The 18,373-nt window shown below is 34.5% G+C and overlaps 1 protein-coding gene across 3 annotated transcripts in view; it reads left to right on the plus strand.

The window, feature by feature from the left end:
* The window catches only part of LOC150085388 (chloride channel protein 2-like), a 271,615-nt gene that overhangs the window by 12,545 nt on the left and 240,697 nt on the right, over window positions 1-18,373 (plus strand). For all 3 annotated transcript variants that reach the window (XM_090374018.1, XM_090374019.1, XM_090374020.1), the window contains exons 3-5: window positions 9,331-9,450; window positions 16,529-16,657; window positions 17,796-17,929. In XM_090374018.1, the coding sequence (XP_090230144.1) occupies window positions 9,331-9,450; window positions 16,529-16,657; window positions 17,796-17,929 (383 nt within the window). The remainder of the gene's footprint in view (window positions 1-9,330; window positions 9,451-16,528; window positions 16,658-17,795; window positions 17,930-18,373) is intronic.

Consider the following 18,373-nt stretch of genomic DNA (forward strand, 5'->3'; position numbering starts at 1 on the left):
ACACTCCACTTTAAAATTTCGTCCTTTATCTAAACCTTGGTTTTCCAATAAATGCGCTAAGGCTGTTCAAGAGAAGAACGTTGCATATCGTAATTGTCTTGATTCTAATTCTTCAGTTTCATTTTCTGCCTACACTAAAGCTTGCAACAATTGTAAAGAAGTTATTAATCCGTCCAAACTAGAGTTTGAACAGGCTAAGAGTAGAAAACTTGCTTCTTGCCCTAATTGTAGCCGAGCATTCTGGTCTCTTGCCAAAGCTATTTGGCTGCAATTTTTGCCCATCTCTACTCCCACCTCTGTCCAAACCAGATGGTTCTGTTGTCACTTCAGCCAAGGATAAAGCTGACCTGCTAGCATCCCATTTTTCCTCCAACTCGTGTATTAATGATCTTGGTAAAAAACCTCCCACCATTCCCACCACGCTCCATTCAATACCTCCTGTGGTCTTCTGTCAAAAAGATGTCAGAAGGATTTTGACAAATCTTGATGCTAAGAAAGCTCCAGGTGCCGATGGTATTTCTCCACTTGGTCTCAAAACCTGTGCTCCTGAACTTACTCCTGTTCTTTGCCGCCTTTTTTCACTTTCTTATTCCAAAGGTGTTTTTCCTTCTGCTTGGAAATTTGCTGATATCCAGCCAGTTCCTAAAAAGGGTGACAAATTCCTCCATTCCAATTATCGTCCTATTGCAATTACTTCTACTCTTTCTAAAGTAATGAAGAAATCAATTAACCACCAACTCTTTAACTATCTAGAAATCTTCCGTCTAATCAACGATCGCCAGTATGGATTCTGTTAGTGTCAATCCACTGGTGATATTCTGGCTTATGTTACCCATTTATGGACAAATTCAATGGAAAGTTTGGTGAAACACAAGCAGTTGCTCTTGACATCTCACAGGCTTTTAATAGCATACCTATCAGCTCTCTAGGTTTACAATAGATATCTTTTACACTCAGTTTGATCCCTTTTCTGTCTCGCCATTTTAATATAGTATCATAAAGTTCCTTTGTGTTTTTGTGGAAATACTTTTTTTCTCCATCATTTTCTTTTCAACTAAAAATAATAGTAAAACTCTGTTAAAATTGTAACTTTTAAAAAATTCTGTGAGTTTCTTCTTATTTTCATAACAAATATAGCCATTATAAACACCTGAAAATAGTTTGGCATAATTGTTGAAGTAGCCATTAAAAAAAAAAAAAAAAAAACCAGCAGAATAAATCAAATTTTATTGTGCTGGTTTTTCACTTCCAATGCAATGGATACATTGCAGCCCAGGAATGATACCCAATAAAGATTAATAAAATAACTTAATTTATTAAAACTTAACATCAATAAAGATTTATTTTCAAATAAATTAAATTATGGGTTTTCGGCTCTCCCAATTTGCATCAGTACAATCTATCTAGAAATACAAGCCAAAATACTGCCCTCCCACGTGAATAAATTATTTAAGGCTACCTCCAATGTCAATCACAATTACAAAAGACCAATGAGAAACAAGTGTGCAGTGATGGTACAAGATAAACATCCTGTACCTGTTTAATAACCTATTTTAGGTTGACATGGTGCACTTTGCCATGTCATAGTAAAATGTTTTGTATATACTGTTAAAAAATAAAATAAGATAATTGACATTATTGTTATAACAATAATTGGTTCCAGGGAAGTCAAACTTTAGCACTGAACTCATTTTTTAGATAAATAAAGATAATTAAAACTAGTTTGAAATAATTTTATTGATTTCAACATTTACTGGATGAGCATTCTGGATCTACATACCGATAACTTAAAATCTAGAAGTTGAGGGCTGTAGATTCCTAGAGGCATAATCTTGTTTGCAAAAGGAATCTAGAGTTGATGTCATCCTAGCCTTCTTCCACTCATTCTTGACATTCTTGTAGTAATGAAGATTGGTGGAAGCCAATATTCATTGCAACAGGAAAGATTTATCTCTCTCAGCATTTAGATACTCATCTAAAAGCTTCTTGATTTCCACCCAATCCATCAGTTTCAAAGTTCTTAGTTTCTTGAGTGTTCCACCAACAGTTCTTCAACATCAAAGGGCTCTAATTCCAAAATTAACTGGTTAACTGGCTGAAGCAATCCTATTTTTTTGTAGTTTTTCTTGCGTTTTCTCTTGAAATCTAGAATCCATAACTTCCTTCATGTAACAGTCATGTAATATGAGCTTACTCCATCAGAGGTGTTGTATACTGTATTCTTGACATTGATGTGTTTCCAAAATTTCCTTTAAATGAGATTTTCTCCATTAGTGGCATACAGTAATTTAATGAATGTGATGATTAGCATTAGCATTAGTAGAGGCATTTGGTGCAAGAAAGCAAGCTTATGCAGCATCAGCCAAAAGAAAAAAAAAAAAAAAAACCCACTTCCACTTCACCTCTCTGTTCGTTCAAAATACCTGTCCAGCTGAGCCTTAAACTTATTTAGGCTATCAACCTCCACCACAAGGGATGGAAGTCTGTTCCACCAACCAACCACCCGCTGGCTAAAGGCAAATTTCTGCACGTCTATCCTACATCTGTCTTTCCTCAATTTGAATTTATGCTCTCTCAGGTGATTTTTCTGAGCTAGAGGAAGAATCCCATCAGCATTGAGCATGCTTAAACCATTCAAGGCTTTATACACCTCTATCAGATCACCTTGCTGGTGCCTAGTCTCCAGACACTGTAATTTGCAAAACTTAAGCCTTTCTTCGTAAGAGCACCCCTTTGTTCCATTCACTAATCATGTTGCCCTTCTCTGTACTCGTTCCAGCAGCTGTACATCCTTCTTGAAATGAGGCCTCCAGACCTGTATACAGTACTCTAGGTGTGGCCTGACCATTGCCTTATACAATGGAATAATCACCTCCTTATCCCTGCTGGAAAAATTCCTGTATATCATTGACAATACTCCATGAGCTACTCTTGCAGCCCGTCTGCACTGCTCAGAGAACTTCATATCTGCCTGCACAACCACCCCCAAGTCCCTTTCATTCTCTACCACTGTCAGTGTAGTACCACAGAGTTGATACGTTGCTCTGGGGTTGCTGTTTCCCATGTGTAGTACTTTACATTTGTCAATGTTAAACTTCATTTGCCACCTCTCAGCCCATCTGCTCAACCTTTCCAGATCCTGTTGCAGCAGCATAGTGTCAGTAGTGTCCTTGACAACCCTGCCAACCTTTGTATCGTCTGCAAACTTGGACATTAAGCTTGATATACCATCATCAATATCATTTATAAATACAGAAAACAATAATGGACCCAACACTGAGCCCTGAGGGACTCCACTAATAACATTAGTCCACGATGAGCAGTGTCCATTGATTACCACTCTCTGTTTTCTCCCCCTCAACCACCCCTTTATCCATAGCAGCAATTTGCCTCCAATGTCACACTGCTCCAATTTGTGTAGCAGTCTTCCATGTGCAACAGTATCAAAAGCCTTTCTAAGATCTAAGTATATAATATCAAAGTTATTCCCTGCATCCAGTTCTTTTGTGACTGCATCATAGTATCCAATCAAGTTGGTCAGGCAAGACTTCCCCTTAACAAAACCGTGCTGTGTCTGAGCTATAACTGAAGTCTTGTCTAAATGATCCTGCAGTGCTTCTTTAACCAGTGCCTCCATTAATTTTCCTGGAACAGAAGTTAAGCTCACAGGTCTATAATTACTTGTGTCAGCCTTTGATCCTCCTTTGTGAATTGGGCTCACATTTGCACATTTCCAGTCTATGGGTACCTCCCCTGAGTCCAAGGAAGCTCTCATAATTATGGCTAAGGGTTTGCTTACTTCCTTTGCTGCCTCCTTTAATAAAACTGGATAGATCCCATCCACCCCGGGTACCTTTCTTGTGTTTATCTTCAACAGTTTCTCCTCCACTTTACTCCCAGTTATTTCAAGATTCTGTAGCTTACTGCTAGAGTTGAATACACCTCTGGCATTCCCCTTGCTGAATAACTCCTCATGTGTGAATGTCGATGCAAAATATTCATTTAGTTTGTTAGCTACCTGAGCAGGATCATCAACAGTTGACCCATCAATATCAAGTGGACCAATCTGATTCATCCCCTTCCTTCTAGAGTTTACATAAGTAAAGAACTCTTTGCTGTTTTTCTTTGCATCCCTTGCCAAGGATTTCTCGTAATCTGCCTTCGCCTGCCTAACCTCCTTTGTAACTTGGTTGCATATCAACTTGTATCTATCATAGACTTCTGTGTCATGTGTTAATTTGTAAGTATCCCATGCATTTTTCTTCTCTGTCATATGCCTCATTAGTTCATCTGACATCCATTTTGGCCTAAACCTTGAACAATATTTCTTAGTTGGTATGTAAAGCCTAGTAGCTTCCAAGATAAGTTCTTTGAATGTTTCCCATTTTGAATTTGCTGTTGGTAACATCATCAGTTGGTCCCACTGTATAGAATTTAAATACTGTCTCAGTCCATCGTAGTCGCCTTTACGGAAGCAATAACCCTTCCCTTTACCCCTAATGGTAGTTACCTCTTTGAGTAAATCCCACTTCAGCACACTGTGATCACTGCCACCTAGTGGTTCATTTATATGCAGATTCTTAATGCATCAAGAATCACTGCTGATAATCAAATCAAGAGTATTACTCCCTCTAGTTGCCTCCCGAACATGCTGATGTAGAAAACAATCATCCAATAAATCCACAAAAGCCCTGCTAGTGTGTGAGTAACCAGCCCCCAAATTCCAGTCAATATCTGGGAAATTAAAATCTCCCATTATAAGACTCTCTGATTTACTGGCCTACTCTATTTCCCTGTACAGTTCCTTATTATATTCAGAGTCATTAGGCCTATAGCACACTCCTACTCTCAATTTTGATCTCCCATTGCTTATGTCACACCAAACTGACTCAACACTGCACTGTCCAGCGATGTCGACTGGCTTCACTTCCTTGGTTTTTATGTGTTTCTTAACTAATAGCATAACCCCTCCCCCCTTCCTATCCTGTCTATCCTTTCTGTAGACGTTGTACTCCCCAAATTGCAGTTCTGCATCCCTTATATCTGTGTGACACCACGTCTCTGATATCCCAACAATATCTGCCTTTGATGTTTTGAGCAATACCTCAAATTCATCAAATTTATTTACTAAACTCCTAGCATTGGTGTACACGCAAGTATACCTGCACCTGTTTCTATTCTTAGCTACCCTAACACAACCCATGTGTTTACTTGTACCGCAATGGCTCCCAGCAGTCTCTGAAATACCATGCATCTTGTTTTTCAGGCGTCTGCTCATTCTAATAGAAGCAGTGCAAGAATCTCTTTCACCTCTGCCAGTGGCTACTGTCAATCTATTGGTCTTTGTCTCCCCCCAAGCTAGCAGTTTTTCGACCCACCTAACACTGCCTCGATAGCATCAGCAAATATTCTTGCATCCTTTCTATTTAAGTGTATCCCATCCCTGTAGAAGCAATCTCTCCTGTTAACAAGTACAGTCCAGGCTGAAAAAAAATTCTACCCCTTGAGCCTTGCACAATCTTTCCAGGGCCGAATTGATCGACAAGGCTCTCATCATATACTCCCTCCTATCGTGTCTGGGCAGAATTGCAGACACTTTCAAATTCAACCCTAATTCTCGGCTTTTGTTCAACAGTGACCTGTACTTGTTAAGTAATTCTGCCGGTCTCCTACTCTTAATATTATTAGTGCCAACGTGTACAACTATATCACCTTTTGTGCCCTTAAAAGATGATATTCGCTCTACAACGTCATCAACCTTTGCCCCTGGCAGAAATACCCTGGTCCTGTTCCACCTATCTTTTTTACAAAGCACGTTCTCCTTTTCCCTGACAATAGAGTCACCAACAACTACTAGTTCCTTCGGGACCAGCGCATTCTGCCTTGGGGGTTAGCCTCTGTGTCACGCGATGCTCAAGTGCAAGCTCTAGCGTTGATGTGGGCAGCTGAGAGCTTGATGGGCCCCTCAATTTAGTTTCTTCGAGGGCATCCACCCTGTCCTTCAAGTTCTCATATAGGCCCACAAGAACGCCGAGTTGTTGCCTGATATCGATACACTCCTTGCATCGCGCACACACAAAGACATCCCCCATGGCAGTATCATGTCCCGTACCTGATTGCTCTGCAAACATCAAGCAAACAGTGCATTTTATAAGGCTGTGAGGTAGTATGATATGGTAGTATCGCTTGATATCAGCAATCATATTCTGGTCCATGGGCTAACTGGTTGATTTTGTATTGTAGGAAGGATGCACTTCATCGTTCGATTTCCACCATCCTGTAACTACTTCACCTTATAAAGGTTGCCTGACCTGGATCATTGTTGATGATCTGCAATGGAAAGTTGTTCTTGTTCAGGTAAATCTTTAATACAGAATAGAAGTGATGGCTGACCTGCTTACCCAGCTTTCTTTTTTGACTTCTTCCAAAAAACAGAAATCAAGAGTTTTTCAAAGTGCTTTTTGGTTCTTGTAGTGGTAAACAAGTGTTGGTTTTGGCTTTAAATTCCAAGTAACATTGCCTCATAGTGGAAGTCAGTTGATTCTTAAAAATGATTTATGACTTAGAAAGCTCATCTTTTTCTTCACCATGATAGTAATGTTGGATATCCTCCCTGTCAGTCCCGCCCATTTCATTGATGTTCAAGACTAGATAGATGAGTTGAGGATATTTATGGCTCTATCCAGTCTCCTCAATAATTTGTTCACACTCACTGACATAACTCTGCTGGCTGGTATCAGTTCTCACTGACTTGCATCCAAATTAATTAGTATTACTTAAGGGTCCTCTTAAAAAAAATTGGTTTATACAACCTCTATCTATCTTATCATACTCTTCCCACTTCCAGAAAGTATAATGTATAGTGTTTTAGGTTTTGTGGCACCGGGGTCTCCCACCTCCAGGTGTCCATCCAACTGCTCCTTAAATTTTGCCAGACTGTCAAGTTTGAATATTGAGGGTCATAGCTTATTCCAGTGGTTTAAATGCTGACCAAATGTAAACTTTCTGACGTCCACTTTGTTAGTTACCCCAGTAGTTTTTGTATTTGTCATTCCTGGTATCTGTTAGTTACCCCCAGTAGTTTTTGTATTTGTCATTCCTGGTAGACTGATACTGCTGACCAGTTGTAATTTTCATGCATGACATGTGAGACAAGTGGCATCATGACAATGGGTAAGAGAAAAAGGATGTTAAATAGTAGATGATAGAAATGATAAGTAAAGAAGTTAGTGGATATTGAAGGCCCTCTATATTTAAAATTGGGAAAAAAAGAATATATTGACTTGGTCCATTTACAGCAATGTGTTCTCTCTTCTCTCTCTCATTAGGCTCATGTATATACTGCATGAAACCAATATTATACCCTTAGCAGTGCATGCATCACTTACTTGTTGATAACTGTTTTTTTTGCCGTTATATCTGTAATCACAGCTTAATGAACGTTGGCTTACTGTGCTACTGACAAGTGCCATTAATAGAGAGAGATACCAGGAAATGAATGATCAGCTCAAGCTGCAAAACATTCAGCTGATACTGACATGCTTTAGATCCAAGTTCTATCCTGTGATTATAGATCTTTTATCAGAACAAGTCAGAAGGTCACTTCTCTCCCTTCTGTCTTGTGTCACATGAACCTGAATTATACGTTTTTATATTTTAATTTTTTTTTAAAAATTAAAATAAAAACCCCTCACACCCCATTCTTCAGCATTTTTGATTCATTTTCCGTTAATACATAGAGATTGTTAGCTGCCTTCAACTTTTGTTTATTGTCACACTAAAAGTCAATTTCACAGGAAACTGTGTTCGTTGAAAAATGAAGTTATATATTTCTCTTCGTTTGAATACATATGAATCCGTGGATTATATGCCTTTCGCTCCAGCTCTGTCACAAACCAAACATTTCTTCATTATTTCCACTACACGTAGTCTTGTGATATAAAAGAAGTCTTTTGTTTTTCGTATCTTTCCTTTCTCAATTGTGAAGCCTTTAACTTATTATTTTCATATTTTTCAGTAATCACTTTGTTTTCTTCGATATCAGGATTTTTAAGTGCTGCTTCATACTCAAGATCTTTTCTTTTCTTCTTAGCTTTTCTGAGAAGAAAAGAAAAGCTGAGTTTTCTTTTTCTATTACTGCCATTATTAACAACATTAGAATTCTAAAAATTAAAAGCACTATAAATATTCTTTTATATATAGAAAAATTTAAAGACTGTAAAAAATTAAGAGTTTGTAAAAGTGTCTTTGAGATAGACCTGTCAATCACTTTGTAGTATGATGCAATAGCAGTTAGCCCCCAAAAAAGTGTGCACATGAAAAAGAAAAATATTTTTTTATATATAAACAGCACATTAAGATTGTTGTTTACAAATATGACAGATCCAAACAAGTAATAAACTCATGCTAATAAAACAAAAACCCAATTTATTGATTTTTGCTAATCGGGAAGATTTCCCTCCACACAATATCCAGATCTTTACTCATAGTAAATCATATTCTCTTAGACTATATTTATCTATGGAATAAGTGCATATCCTTCAAGATCCAGTCATGTTTATAGGAACTTTTAACATTACCACCCATAATAGGAGGTGTTGTTAACCTAATAGAATTCTTATATTCATGAAATGAATCAGTCTTTATACCCATATTTGAGAATTGTGAATTTATCTGGCTTTGAATTTGAACTATGGTACTGTCTGAGAAACCTCAAAAGGCATAGTATGTCCATAGCTGTCCATGTGCTACTAATCTTCCAAGCAGCAACAGCTGTTTATGAAAAAATAAAATGAAAGGATGGGGGGTGGAATAGCAGCTAATCAGAAAGGATTATGTATATAATTTTACATTTTATTAATCTTCTCATTAAGTTTTGCAACCTCTTCTCTGATTAGTTATATTCTCTATTCATGAAGTGCATGTATAAATTCTTTTTTAATTAGTTATTGTATAAAATGTATATAAATAATGCATTAAGCATCTCATTGTAAATTTAAGTCTTCATAAATTGTACCAGTTTCAATTTTTTACTGCTTACCCACCATAAGTTTTTGGTAGAAATGAAATAGAATTTGCCAAGAATTCAATCATTCTAAATTCCAGTGGCAGCAGTGAAATGAGTGATAAGAGCATTGCTTATGTGGTTTGAATATTTGTTATATATAGATAAACTTGGAAATTTCATTGACTGTAGAATGACAGAAGTGGGTGAAACAAAATTTTGATACCACAGTGTATATTAATAAATTATACTTATTATTGATGTCACAATAACTTAAGAATAAAATTTAATTTATTCTGAATGCAATTACATTTGCTACCTTTCAGGAGCTTGGCAGCATACATTTGCTCGACTAGGGGAAGACTGGGTTTTTTTATCTTTACTTGGGATTATTTCTTCTTTAATAAGTTTCTCAATGGATTATGCCATTGCCATTTGCCAACGATGTAAGTATAAATTATTCAACTCATCTTAATTTATAGTACATGTAGAACTATTAATTGGAAATATATAATTTGTTTAATGAAGTATTTTGAAATGTTATTAAGATCATGTTAATATGTGAAATCTATTTCATATATATTCTCTTTTGTTTTTCTATTTTATGCTTCTTGGAAGTAGAGTAGCAAAATAAAGGATTCTGGTGAGTACTTTGTGTACTTGCATTTACAATTAAACCATACTAATATTTATTCTCAAGAATATTTTGAATCTGTTTATAAAATATATATTATATATAAAAAAATTAAGAGTAGAACAAAGCTGTGTTGTGTGAACACTTGCTTAAATAAAAATGTGCATTTTCTTCAACAAATGTGATTTACTTACATAAAATTATGTAAGTAGTAGTTTTTATTACAGATTTATTATGAAAGAAAAATGAGTCAACTTATTGATGTGTATATATTCTTTATTAATAACTATAATTATCTTATATATTTATTTAACACACACACACACACACACACACACACACACACACACACACACACACACACACACACACACACACACACACACACATATATATATATAAAATAAAATAAAATAAAGGAAAGCTGAAATGGCCTTCTTAGCTCTACTGCAATGTCAGCATAACATTAGAGCAGCATAATTTTTGGATTTTCCTCTTATACCATAATTGAGTTTCCCCCTCTTATTATCCAAAGTGCACTGGTGTTATTTTCAGCAAGAAATCAGGTTCTGAAAAAATCAGAACCTATTATAACTAAACAAAATAAAATACCCAAATAAATTTAAACACTGCAAAATTAGATAAAAATTAATTAACTCAATAAAATGAAACAGGAAGAGTGAAAAAATGAACTATGGGCTACATTATTCAAATTATCACACAATATTAAAAATGCTTCAGAAATATAAGGTGATTATAAATTCTTAAGTTATAAACATTAAGTTGGGCAGAGATATGTATACTGGGTTAGATGTATTTGACAGGTGGGCTGGAGATGGTATACACAAGGAATGAGTTGCCATACAGGCATTACAATATCGATTTTGTTTTGGTAGAAATCAAGATTTTGAAAATAATATTCGAAACTTTGTTATGGCTTCTTTCTTCCAGTCTGCTCTCTTTCATTTTTTTTATGCCAAGCCATTTAGATACATTTGAGTAGACTGGATTGGAGGTTATTCAAAATAAACGAGTCACTATACACAAATGTCAATGCTAAAAGCACACACGTGTCAAATGTATTCAATGTGGTGCTTGCAGAATAATTTGCAAGAGAGGGTTTACATCCAGTAGAACAAGCACCGGATTTCAATAGGATCTTGGAAGGAATAGTGGTAGTATTATAATAGGTAATATTCTATTACTATATTTTTAAATTTTAGTTATTTTAGTTTTACAACAACATTGTTTGCAGCATCATTCATTATATTAATTATTTTAAACCTTTTTCTCCCAACAGACTTTCTAAAGCTTTCAAGGTATTTTTATATGCCTGTCCACTTTAAAATTGTGACTATGTGATGATGCTTTTAAATTGAGCATCTTTACACTCTCCTGGCACCAGTGCTAACAACCGCTACATTATGTATTTCGTTACTAATTATTAGTATGGCCTTTTTTGGCACCCAAGATTCATGCAACTGATTCTGCTCAATATGCATGCTACTCAACTAGCCAAACACATTGAGAATCATTTTCAGAATTTATTGACTGAAAGTTAGAACCTGTACAAGAAAGGGAACATGTTTTTGAATATAATATCCTTTGATTCTTCTGTATTATCATCATTTGCTTTTCTAGTACCAGAGCCAAATAAGGGTACCTGAACAGTATAAATGCTTTTTGTACTAGTAATTTAATTATAGTCCACTATGTTCTTTAAATATGAAAATTATTAAATTAAAATTTGTTGTTATGCGTTATAGATTCCTTTTAATATTTGATTTCATTACATGATTTTATGGTGTACAATTTTTATCAGTATTCTTTTTTTTTTTTTTTTTTTTTTTTTAATCAGCACGCTATCTGATTTATCCTCAGTCCTGTTTCATATATGTTATTTTGTTTCCCCCATTTCTTGTTTTGTAAGTTGTGTAATTCATTATATCTTATTCTGTTCTCTTCTGAACAGCATAAAAATATATGCTAAATATTGACTTCCCTTATCTTGTTTGCACAGACACATTGGAATTATTTTCCTTTTATCAATAGAATTAATATGATATAATATTAATATAATTTGGTATGATGTTGTGTTATTGTATGCAATACAAGTGAAGCCTGGTTTCACTTGTTTGTTTGTTTATGGGCTTTACGGCGCAAGGGCAGCAAGGCCATAATGCGCCTGGTTTCACTCATATGGTTAATGTACTTCAGACTGTATTTGATAAAGCAAGACCTATGGGCATGCCTTTCCAAGGTAAGAAAGAAGAAAAATAGATATAACCAAGTTTAAGGGAATAATTGTTGTGCACAGGTGTTTGTTGCATCATTTTTTCAGACCATGTCAGTTGTCTGATTATCGAAGGCTATAATCTCAAGGGTGGTTCACCTAGAAAACCAGTGAACACAGACCATCTGGGGAGAGGAACTAACAGAGCTGATGGCTTCAGTAATGAGACTGTAGAAGAGTCAATCAAATGAATTTTCAAGTGAATCTTCAGTCATGGTAAAGACGGTCTCACCCTGAGCTAAACCATGTATAAAACAATTATATCCATTTGCAACCTTCCATCACAGCAATAAACAAACAAAAATATTTCATGAAATATGATGCACTGCATGCCATTCTTTCCCTAGATAAACATTTATAGGCTAAGCATATTTTGAAGAGTGCAAAAATATTCACCCTGTAGAGATGCTCAGCTGGGAGAGAAGACTAGGTAAGCTCAGCAAGTGTAGTGTCTTTTTTTGTTACTTTTCAAAATGTTTTCAGACATATATAACTTGCTGTGTAGTGTAAAAAAAAAACCTTTTATGTATATTATATTTATGTGACAGGATGTTTTGTTAATATGCTGTTATGCTGATTGAAAATATGTTGTACATTATGCCACTGTAATTTATCCTGACCTTAAAGTAAAGAAGAACAGATGTTTTCCACTCTAATTACATGAGCATTTCCTCACCACTAAAATGTTTCAGAAAACTGAACAAAACACAGAAGATGCAGTACATTTTTTTTTTTTTTTTAATTTGGTTAAACGTTTTGTATTACCCAGAAACATGTATGTGCTATACATCATTTAGTACCAGTTGGAGATATATATATAGCTGGGATCAATACTGGTGGCTTATATTATCAGTGACTATTGGTTTGCAGGATGAATTGAAGATTGGGTGCATCTTGGGCTGTCATTAGTAGTCTGCTAGCAATGGAAACAACTTTATTAATATGGAATTGCTTTGTTAAAAAATAGTTGAAATAAAATAAAAAGTTCTTGCTTAGTTTCATTTTGAACTTGACCATTCTCTTCACTAACTGGTTGAAACATGGCAAAATATGACTGGTAGAAGGAAATTTTGTTCATCATATATACAGTATATATTTTTTAATTCCTTAACTGTTTATACTGTTTTATGTTTTGCCTATATCATTTTTTGAAATATTTGACAATGCTGCTCTGTATAAGTTAGAATAATTGGATTTGTACCATATTTTATTGAATATTGTGACTCCTTTAAGTGGAGGGGGTGGCATACCACAGCACGGCAAGAACCCAGAGACTGGAATTAAGGTTTGCTATTGCCCCAAGGAGAGAGGGGAACAGTATATACAAAATGAAGCAGGAAATATAGAATATAACATTGTAAAAAGATTAATTTTTGTGATTTCTATGCATTGTGATCTCTCCCTGGGGATATTATACAACTCAGTATGTATCCAAAGAATAAATCTAATATTTACTTTAACCTACAAGAAAAATATATCAAAGTATTTATAAAATAAGATAGGAAAATATTTTGCCTTATAATTAAACTTTAGCACTGTTTGTGACTGTGGAATGTTACTTAGCTTAATGAAGTCATGACTGTATAGTAATATTAGCTTGCTTAGGGTGAAATTCATTAAACTGAGGACCTTGCAAACCATGATCTTTACCCTGAAGGTCTACTTAATGGCAGTTATTCAGAAGATAAACTGATTTCTAGAAAAGAAAGTTTAAAGTTGTCAAAGAAAGAAAATTTTAAATGGTTAAACTAATTAATGTATGCTTCTGTAATTTAAATGGATGAATCAAGGATTCAGATAATATCAGAGTATAAAAAAATTTAATAACTAAATGTAATTTTCATAGTGGCTCCTGATAGGTAAACTTGATATATGGGATTCTGATGGTGAGTTGTATTATAACTGTTCTTTGATGTCTGAATGCTAATGACCATCAAATTAGCAAAATGAAACCTGAAAATTCCTAGTTCAAAGTATTGTTAAAAACACAAGCAGTTTTGTTTCCATTTTGCATTTTTTCTTAGCTTCAGTTCTTTTCAGATTTCATCAGTGCTTAAATTCAGGATACAAAAATGAAATGTTAAGACTTTTTAAGTTTTTCAAGCTGGAAGTGTAGAACAGATTATTATTTTAAGTCCAGAAAATGAAAAATTCTTTCACTTTTCCCTTCCCCTATATTACTTATATTAGATTCTAGATTTGTTCTTTCATACATTTTCTTGCACTCTGACATTATCATTTATCCAAAACGGGGAAAAAAAAAAAATAAATAATAATAAAATAACATAGTTTTCTTTCTGCTTTTGGCTTCCATAAATTTATATTCATTGAACTTTTACTTGTTGAGAAGCTTATTTATAGTAAATGTATTTATATTAATTTCTATATATTATCTTTTATCATTGAGGATAATAGATTAGTGGATTAAAAAATTTATACCTTGCATTGGTTTCATTGTCACATTTTTGCACTTTGCTATCTATACTGGTGTTAAAAGAAAGTGTGTCACCCCTTAAAATTGTAATTGTCATCCGAATAACGTAAGTATATGGCAGTATTTCTTACAGATTGCATCAGATAAGATTGACACGCATAGGTTATGATGTAATATTGCATCAGCTGTTACTTTCAGCTATATAAGCACGCTATGCAAGAGTTGCAGTCATTCCTTGCTTGTGTCAGGATGGCGAGTTACGTGCAGTTGATGCCACGAAGAAAGAGTGCTATTGTTGCTTTACTTGAGGAAGGATGTTCTTCCCGTCATATTGCTTATAGAATGTCTTGTAATCAGTCGACAATGAGTAGACTTCTTTCCAAACTCAAGAATACTGATTCTGCTGATAGGAAAAAAGGAACCAGATGCAAACTAGTCTCTACACCAAAATAGGACCGTGTTTGAAGCACTTGTGCCTTAAAAACCGTAAAGCTTCTTCGAGCTTCTTCATCTGAGCTGGAAAGAGAATGGGAAGAACATACAGGAGTGGTAGCAAGTGCAGTAACAGTCAGAAGATGCCTCTTCAAAAATGGACTTGTAGCCCATCGTCCTAAGAAGAAGCCCCTCCTCACACAAAAAATGAAAAAGGCCCGATTAATTTCGTGTAAGGAGCATGCCAAATGGACCCCCGAGCAGTGGAAGTCAGTTATTTTCTCGAAAGAGAAGAAATTCAACCTGCATGGCTCTGTTGGGGAAACAAACAATTTGCCGTAGACGTGGTGAAGAATACCATCCAGACTGTATGGTGTCTGCAGTGAAATTCCCTACCAGCCAAATAATATGGGGGTGCATTTCACATCACTGAGTAGGTCACTTGCAGTTTATAAAAGGTTCCGTAAATACCAATGGATACCTGGCTATATTGGGAGGCAAATTGTTGCCAACCATTAGAGACCATTTCAACCTGCCAAGTAACTGTATCTTTCAGGACGACTGTGCCTTGTCATTGGGTGAAAAGTGTAGATAGACGCTTCTGTAGTTACTTTAGCTTCATTTCCTCATTAGAGGTTCAACAGTAATGTGTTTACATTTGTTACAGGTGAAAAAATGGTTGGAAGAACGGTCCATTACAACCTTTAGCTGGACATGAAGCAGCCCGTACCTGAATCCTATAGAGATCTGTTGGCATTGTGTGGAATTGGCAGTTGCCAGAAAGAAATCAAAGACCTTTCATGAACTTCAGGAAGCCATAATTCGTGTTTGGAACCACGAACTATCAGTTGATTATCTTCAGAAATTGATCTTGTCAATGCCTTGATGGTGTGTTGCTGTCATCAGGGCCAAAGGCAGTTCAACTAAATATTAGTTTGCACCTGGTGAACTTTTCATTTTGTTTACCATTTAAAATGATAAACTGAAGCAAATTGAGGGCTACTGATAACATTTCAACCATAATTGTCGTGTTTACCAAAACTGTTGTATAAAGGTTGCAAATGCTCATTTTGGAATATTTTGAGAGCACCTGTCAAATATTACTTAACTTTGCCTTAACTATCAATAAACATCTTTTGTTTATTAATAGTTAAGGCAAAATTTGTGATGCTAGTCGTTAATGTAACATACCATTGTGAAAAAGGGTTAGAAATGTGAAATTCCTAGGTGATGCACTTTATTTGACACCTGTGTATTCTTCTAATAAAAGACAAAGAAAGACAGTGCAAAACTTCTGGGCTACTCTAAAAGCTCTAGATTAGTTTCAAGTCAGCAGGATGGTTTTCAAGGTGGCGGCAAAAAAAAAAAAAAAATTTGAGGCACCTGAAAAGGAGGTGGCATAATCCTGCCCATCTCAAGCATTGGATCTTATTGTGACTCTTCTGTGTGATCTCATTTCATAAATCCAGTACTAGTCTGAAAATTAAATTTGTAATTATTACTGCACAATATTGAAAACCGAGAAAATAAAACTGAACTGTGATTTTTTTTTTTTTTTTTTTTGGTATATAATATAATTCCTCGCTTCTTACCTGCTTCCTCTCACCCCAAAATTTTTTTTTGGAGTCTCTTATAAAATGTTTCAGATGCTTATCTTATTAATTTACAGAAAAGTAATTTTTTTAAGTAGAAAATAAAATTAATTATTATTGATTTTTTTTTAAATTTCAGGTCGAATTTGGTTATACAGAGATCTCACAAATCATCCAGTATACCAGTATTTAGCTTGGATATCATTTCCACTTACTCTTATATTGTTTGCTTCAGGATTTGTACATATTGTATCACCACAAGCGATAGGTATGAAAATATTTTATAATTTATATATGTGTCAATTATAATTGTGATACCTTGGTTTTTTTTTTACTTGCTCTTCATCAGAGTGTTAATCATTCTATTTTTATAATTGTGAGAGAAGTGATTGTCTTTTTGTGAAGTTGCCTTAGTTTATGCCATATTATGCTGTATATATCAGTATACAGTATACTATGGCATAAACTAAGACATATTATATTGTATATGTCAGTAAACAGTGGATAATATTAACAAAGAAAAAAAAAAAAGAAGAAAACCTGCTGCAACAAGCCTCATTAGACAGTTGTGGCCCCTCGTGATAGTTGTTTTTGTTCTTCAACCAAAACAGCTGAGGCCATGAGGTATTGTAAATTGTAATAATTTTATAGTCAGTTTATGTGTTTTATTGAATGAAAAACTCAACTTTGGTTTCTTGGTGGAATAGGTGCTGAAACCTGTTCCACCAAGGTGCTCAAGACTGACTTGTCTACAGTGTAAACAAAGTTATAAAAAAAATTAAATCCCCTGAATTATTCCTATCTTTCTTGATGGAGTACAAACCTTAGGTCTTTTCCACAAGGTGTGGAAGAATAATGACAGGACAGTGATTATGCATAGGAAATGTTTGGTCACCGTTGTGGGTTACTTCAAATTACCAGAGTTGTTTTTTTTTTTTTTTTTATACAGTAAATTGCATTAATATTAATGTACTGGTAAAGAATAGGACATTTTTTAATAATGTGATCTCAATATAGAGCAATATAGAATATAACAAAAAAAAAAAAAATATATTTTAAAATTAAATACATGTAGTAATTGCTGTTTAAAAAAAATCTTAAATTTTTTACATATTTGTAAATGACAAAGCTTAGCACATCATAATAAAATTAGCATTTTATTATGATGTGCTAAGGACAGTGATTATGCATAGGAAATGTTTGGTCACTGTTATGGATTAATATATCTGTTTCTTTGTATCTTTATAAAAGAATAAAGAATGTTATTATTCAGTCATGGTTATTTATGTGGAAAAAATGCTTTAGCTGCATTAAATAATTTATTATTAGAGTTGTTCTTCTTAAAATGTGCATTAAAGTGTAAAAAAGATTTCTTTGATTTTTGTGAATTCTATTTTGATTCTTAGGCTCAGGAATTCCAGAAATGAAAACAATACTTCGGGGAGTTGTACTTAAAGAATATCTTAGTTTTCGTACACTAATATCAAAAATTGTTGGATTAACGTGTACATTAGGTAGTGGCATGCCATTAGGAAAAGAGGTAAAATATGTTGGTACTTTCATTCAATTTTTATAATTTAAAAGGGATGATACATGTGTGTTAATGAATGTTTATCAAGTTTCTTGTTTGCTTGACTTTTTTTTTTTTGTTTTTTTTTAAGAAGTTTAAAATGCCATCAAATTACATACCCTGATAGCAGTTGTATATTACTAGTCAGAGACAGCAATGTTATAAATTCCATGGCTACCATGGAATATTTATGTACAGTACACAAGAAGTTTTTCACTTCCTTGCACGTCTGTGCTCTAGGTCTGGAAATTTTGGCATTTGAAGTCAGATTTCATATTCACACAATGGAGAGACTTTGGAAAATCTAATAGAAAAAAAAAAAAAAAAATCATGCACTTTAAATTGGAGATTGAGGTGCAGGATTTTTAGCCTCAAATAAGTTCTTCCCTTCATTAAAGGTATTCAAGCTTTGAA

Source organism: Mastigoproctus giganteus, chromosome 5 (assembly GCF_048544385.1).
Source record: "Mastigoproctus giganteus isolate SK-2022 chromosome 5, ASM4854438v1, whole genome shotgun sequence".
Taxonomy (NCBI): Eukaryota; Metazoa; Arthropoda; class Arachnida; order Uropygi; family Thelyphonidae; genus Mastigoproctus; species Mastigoproctus giganteus.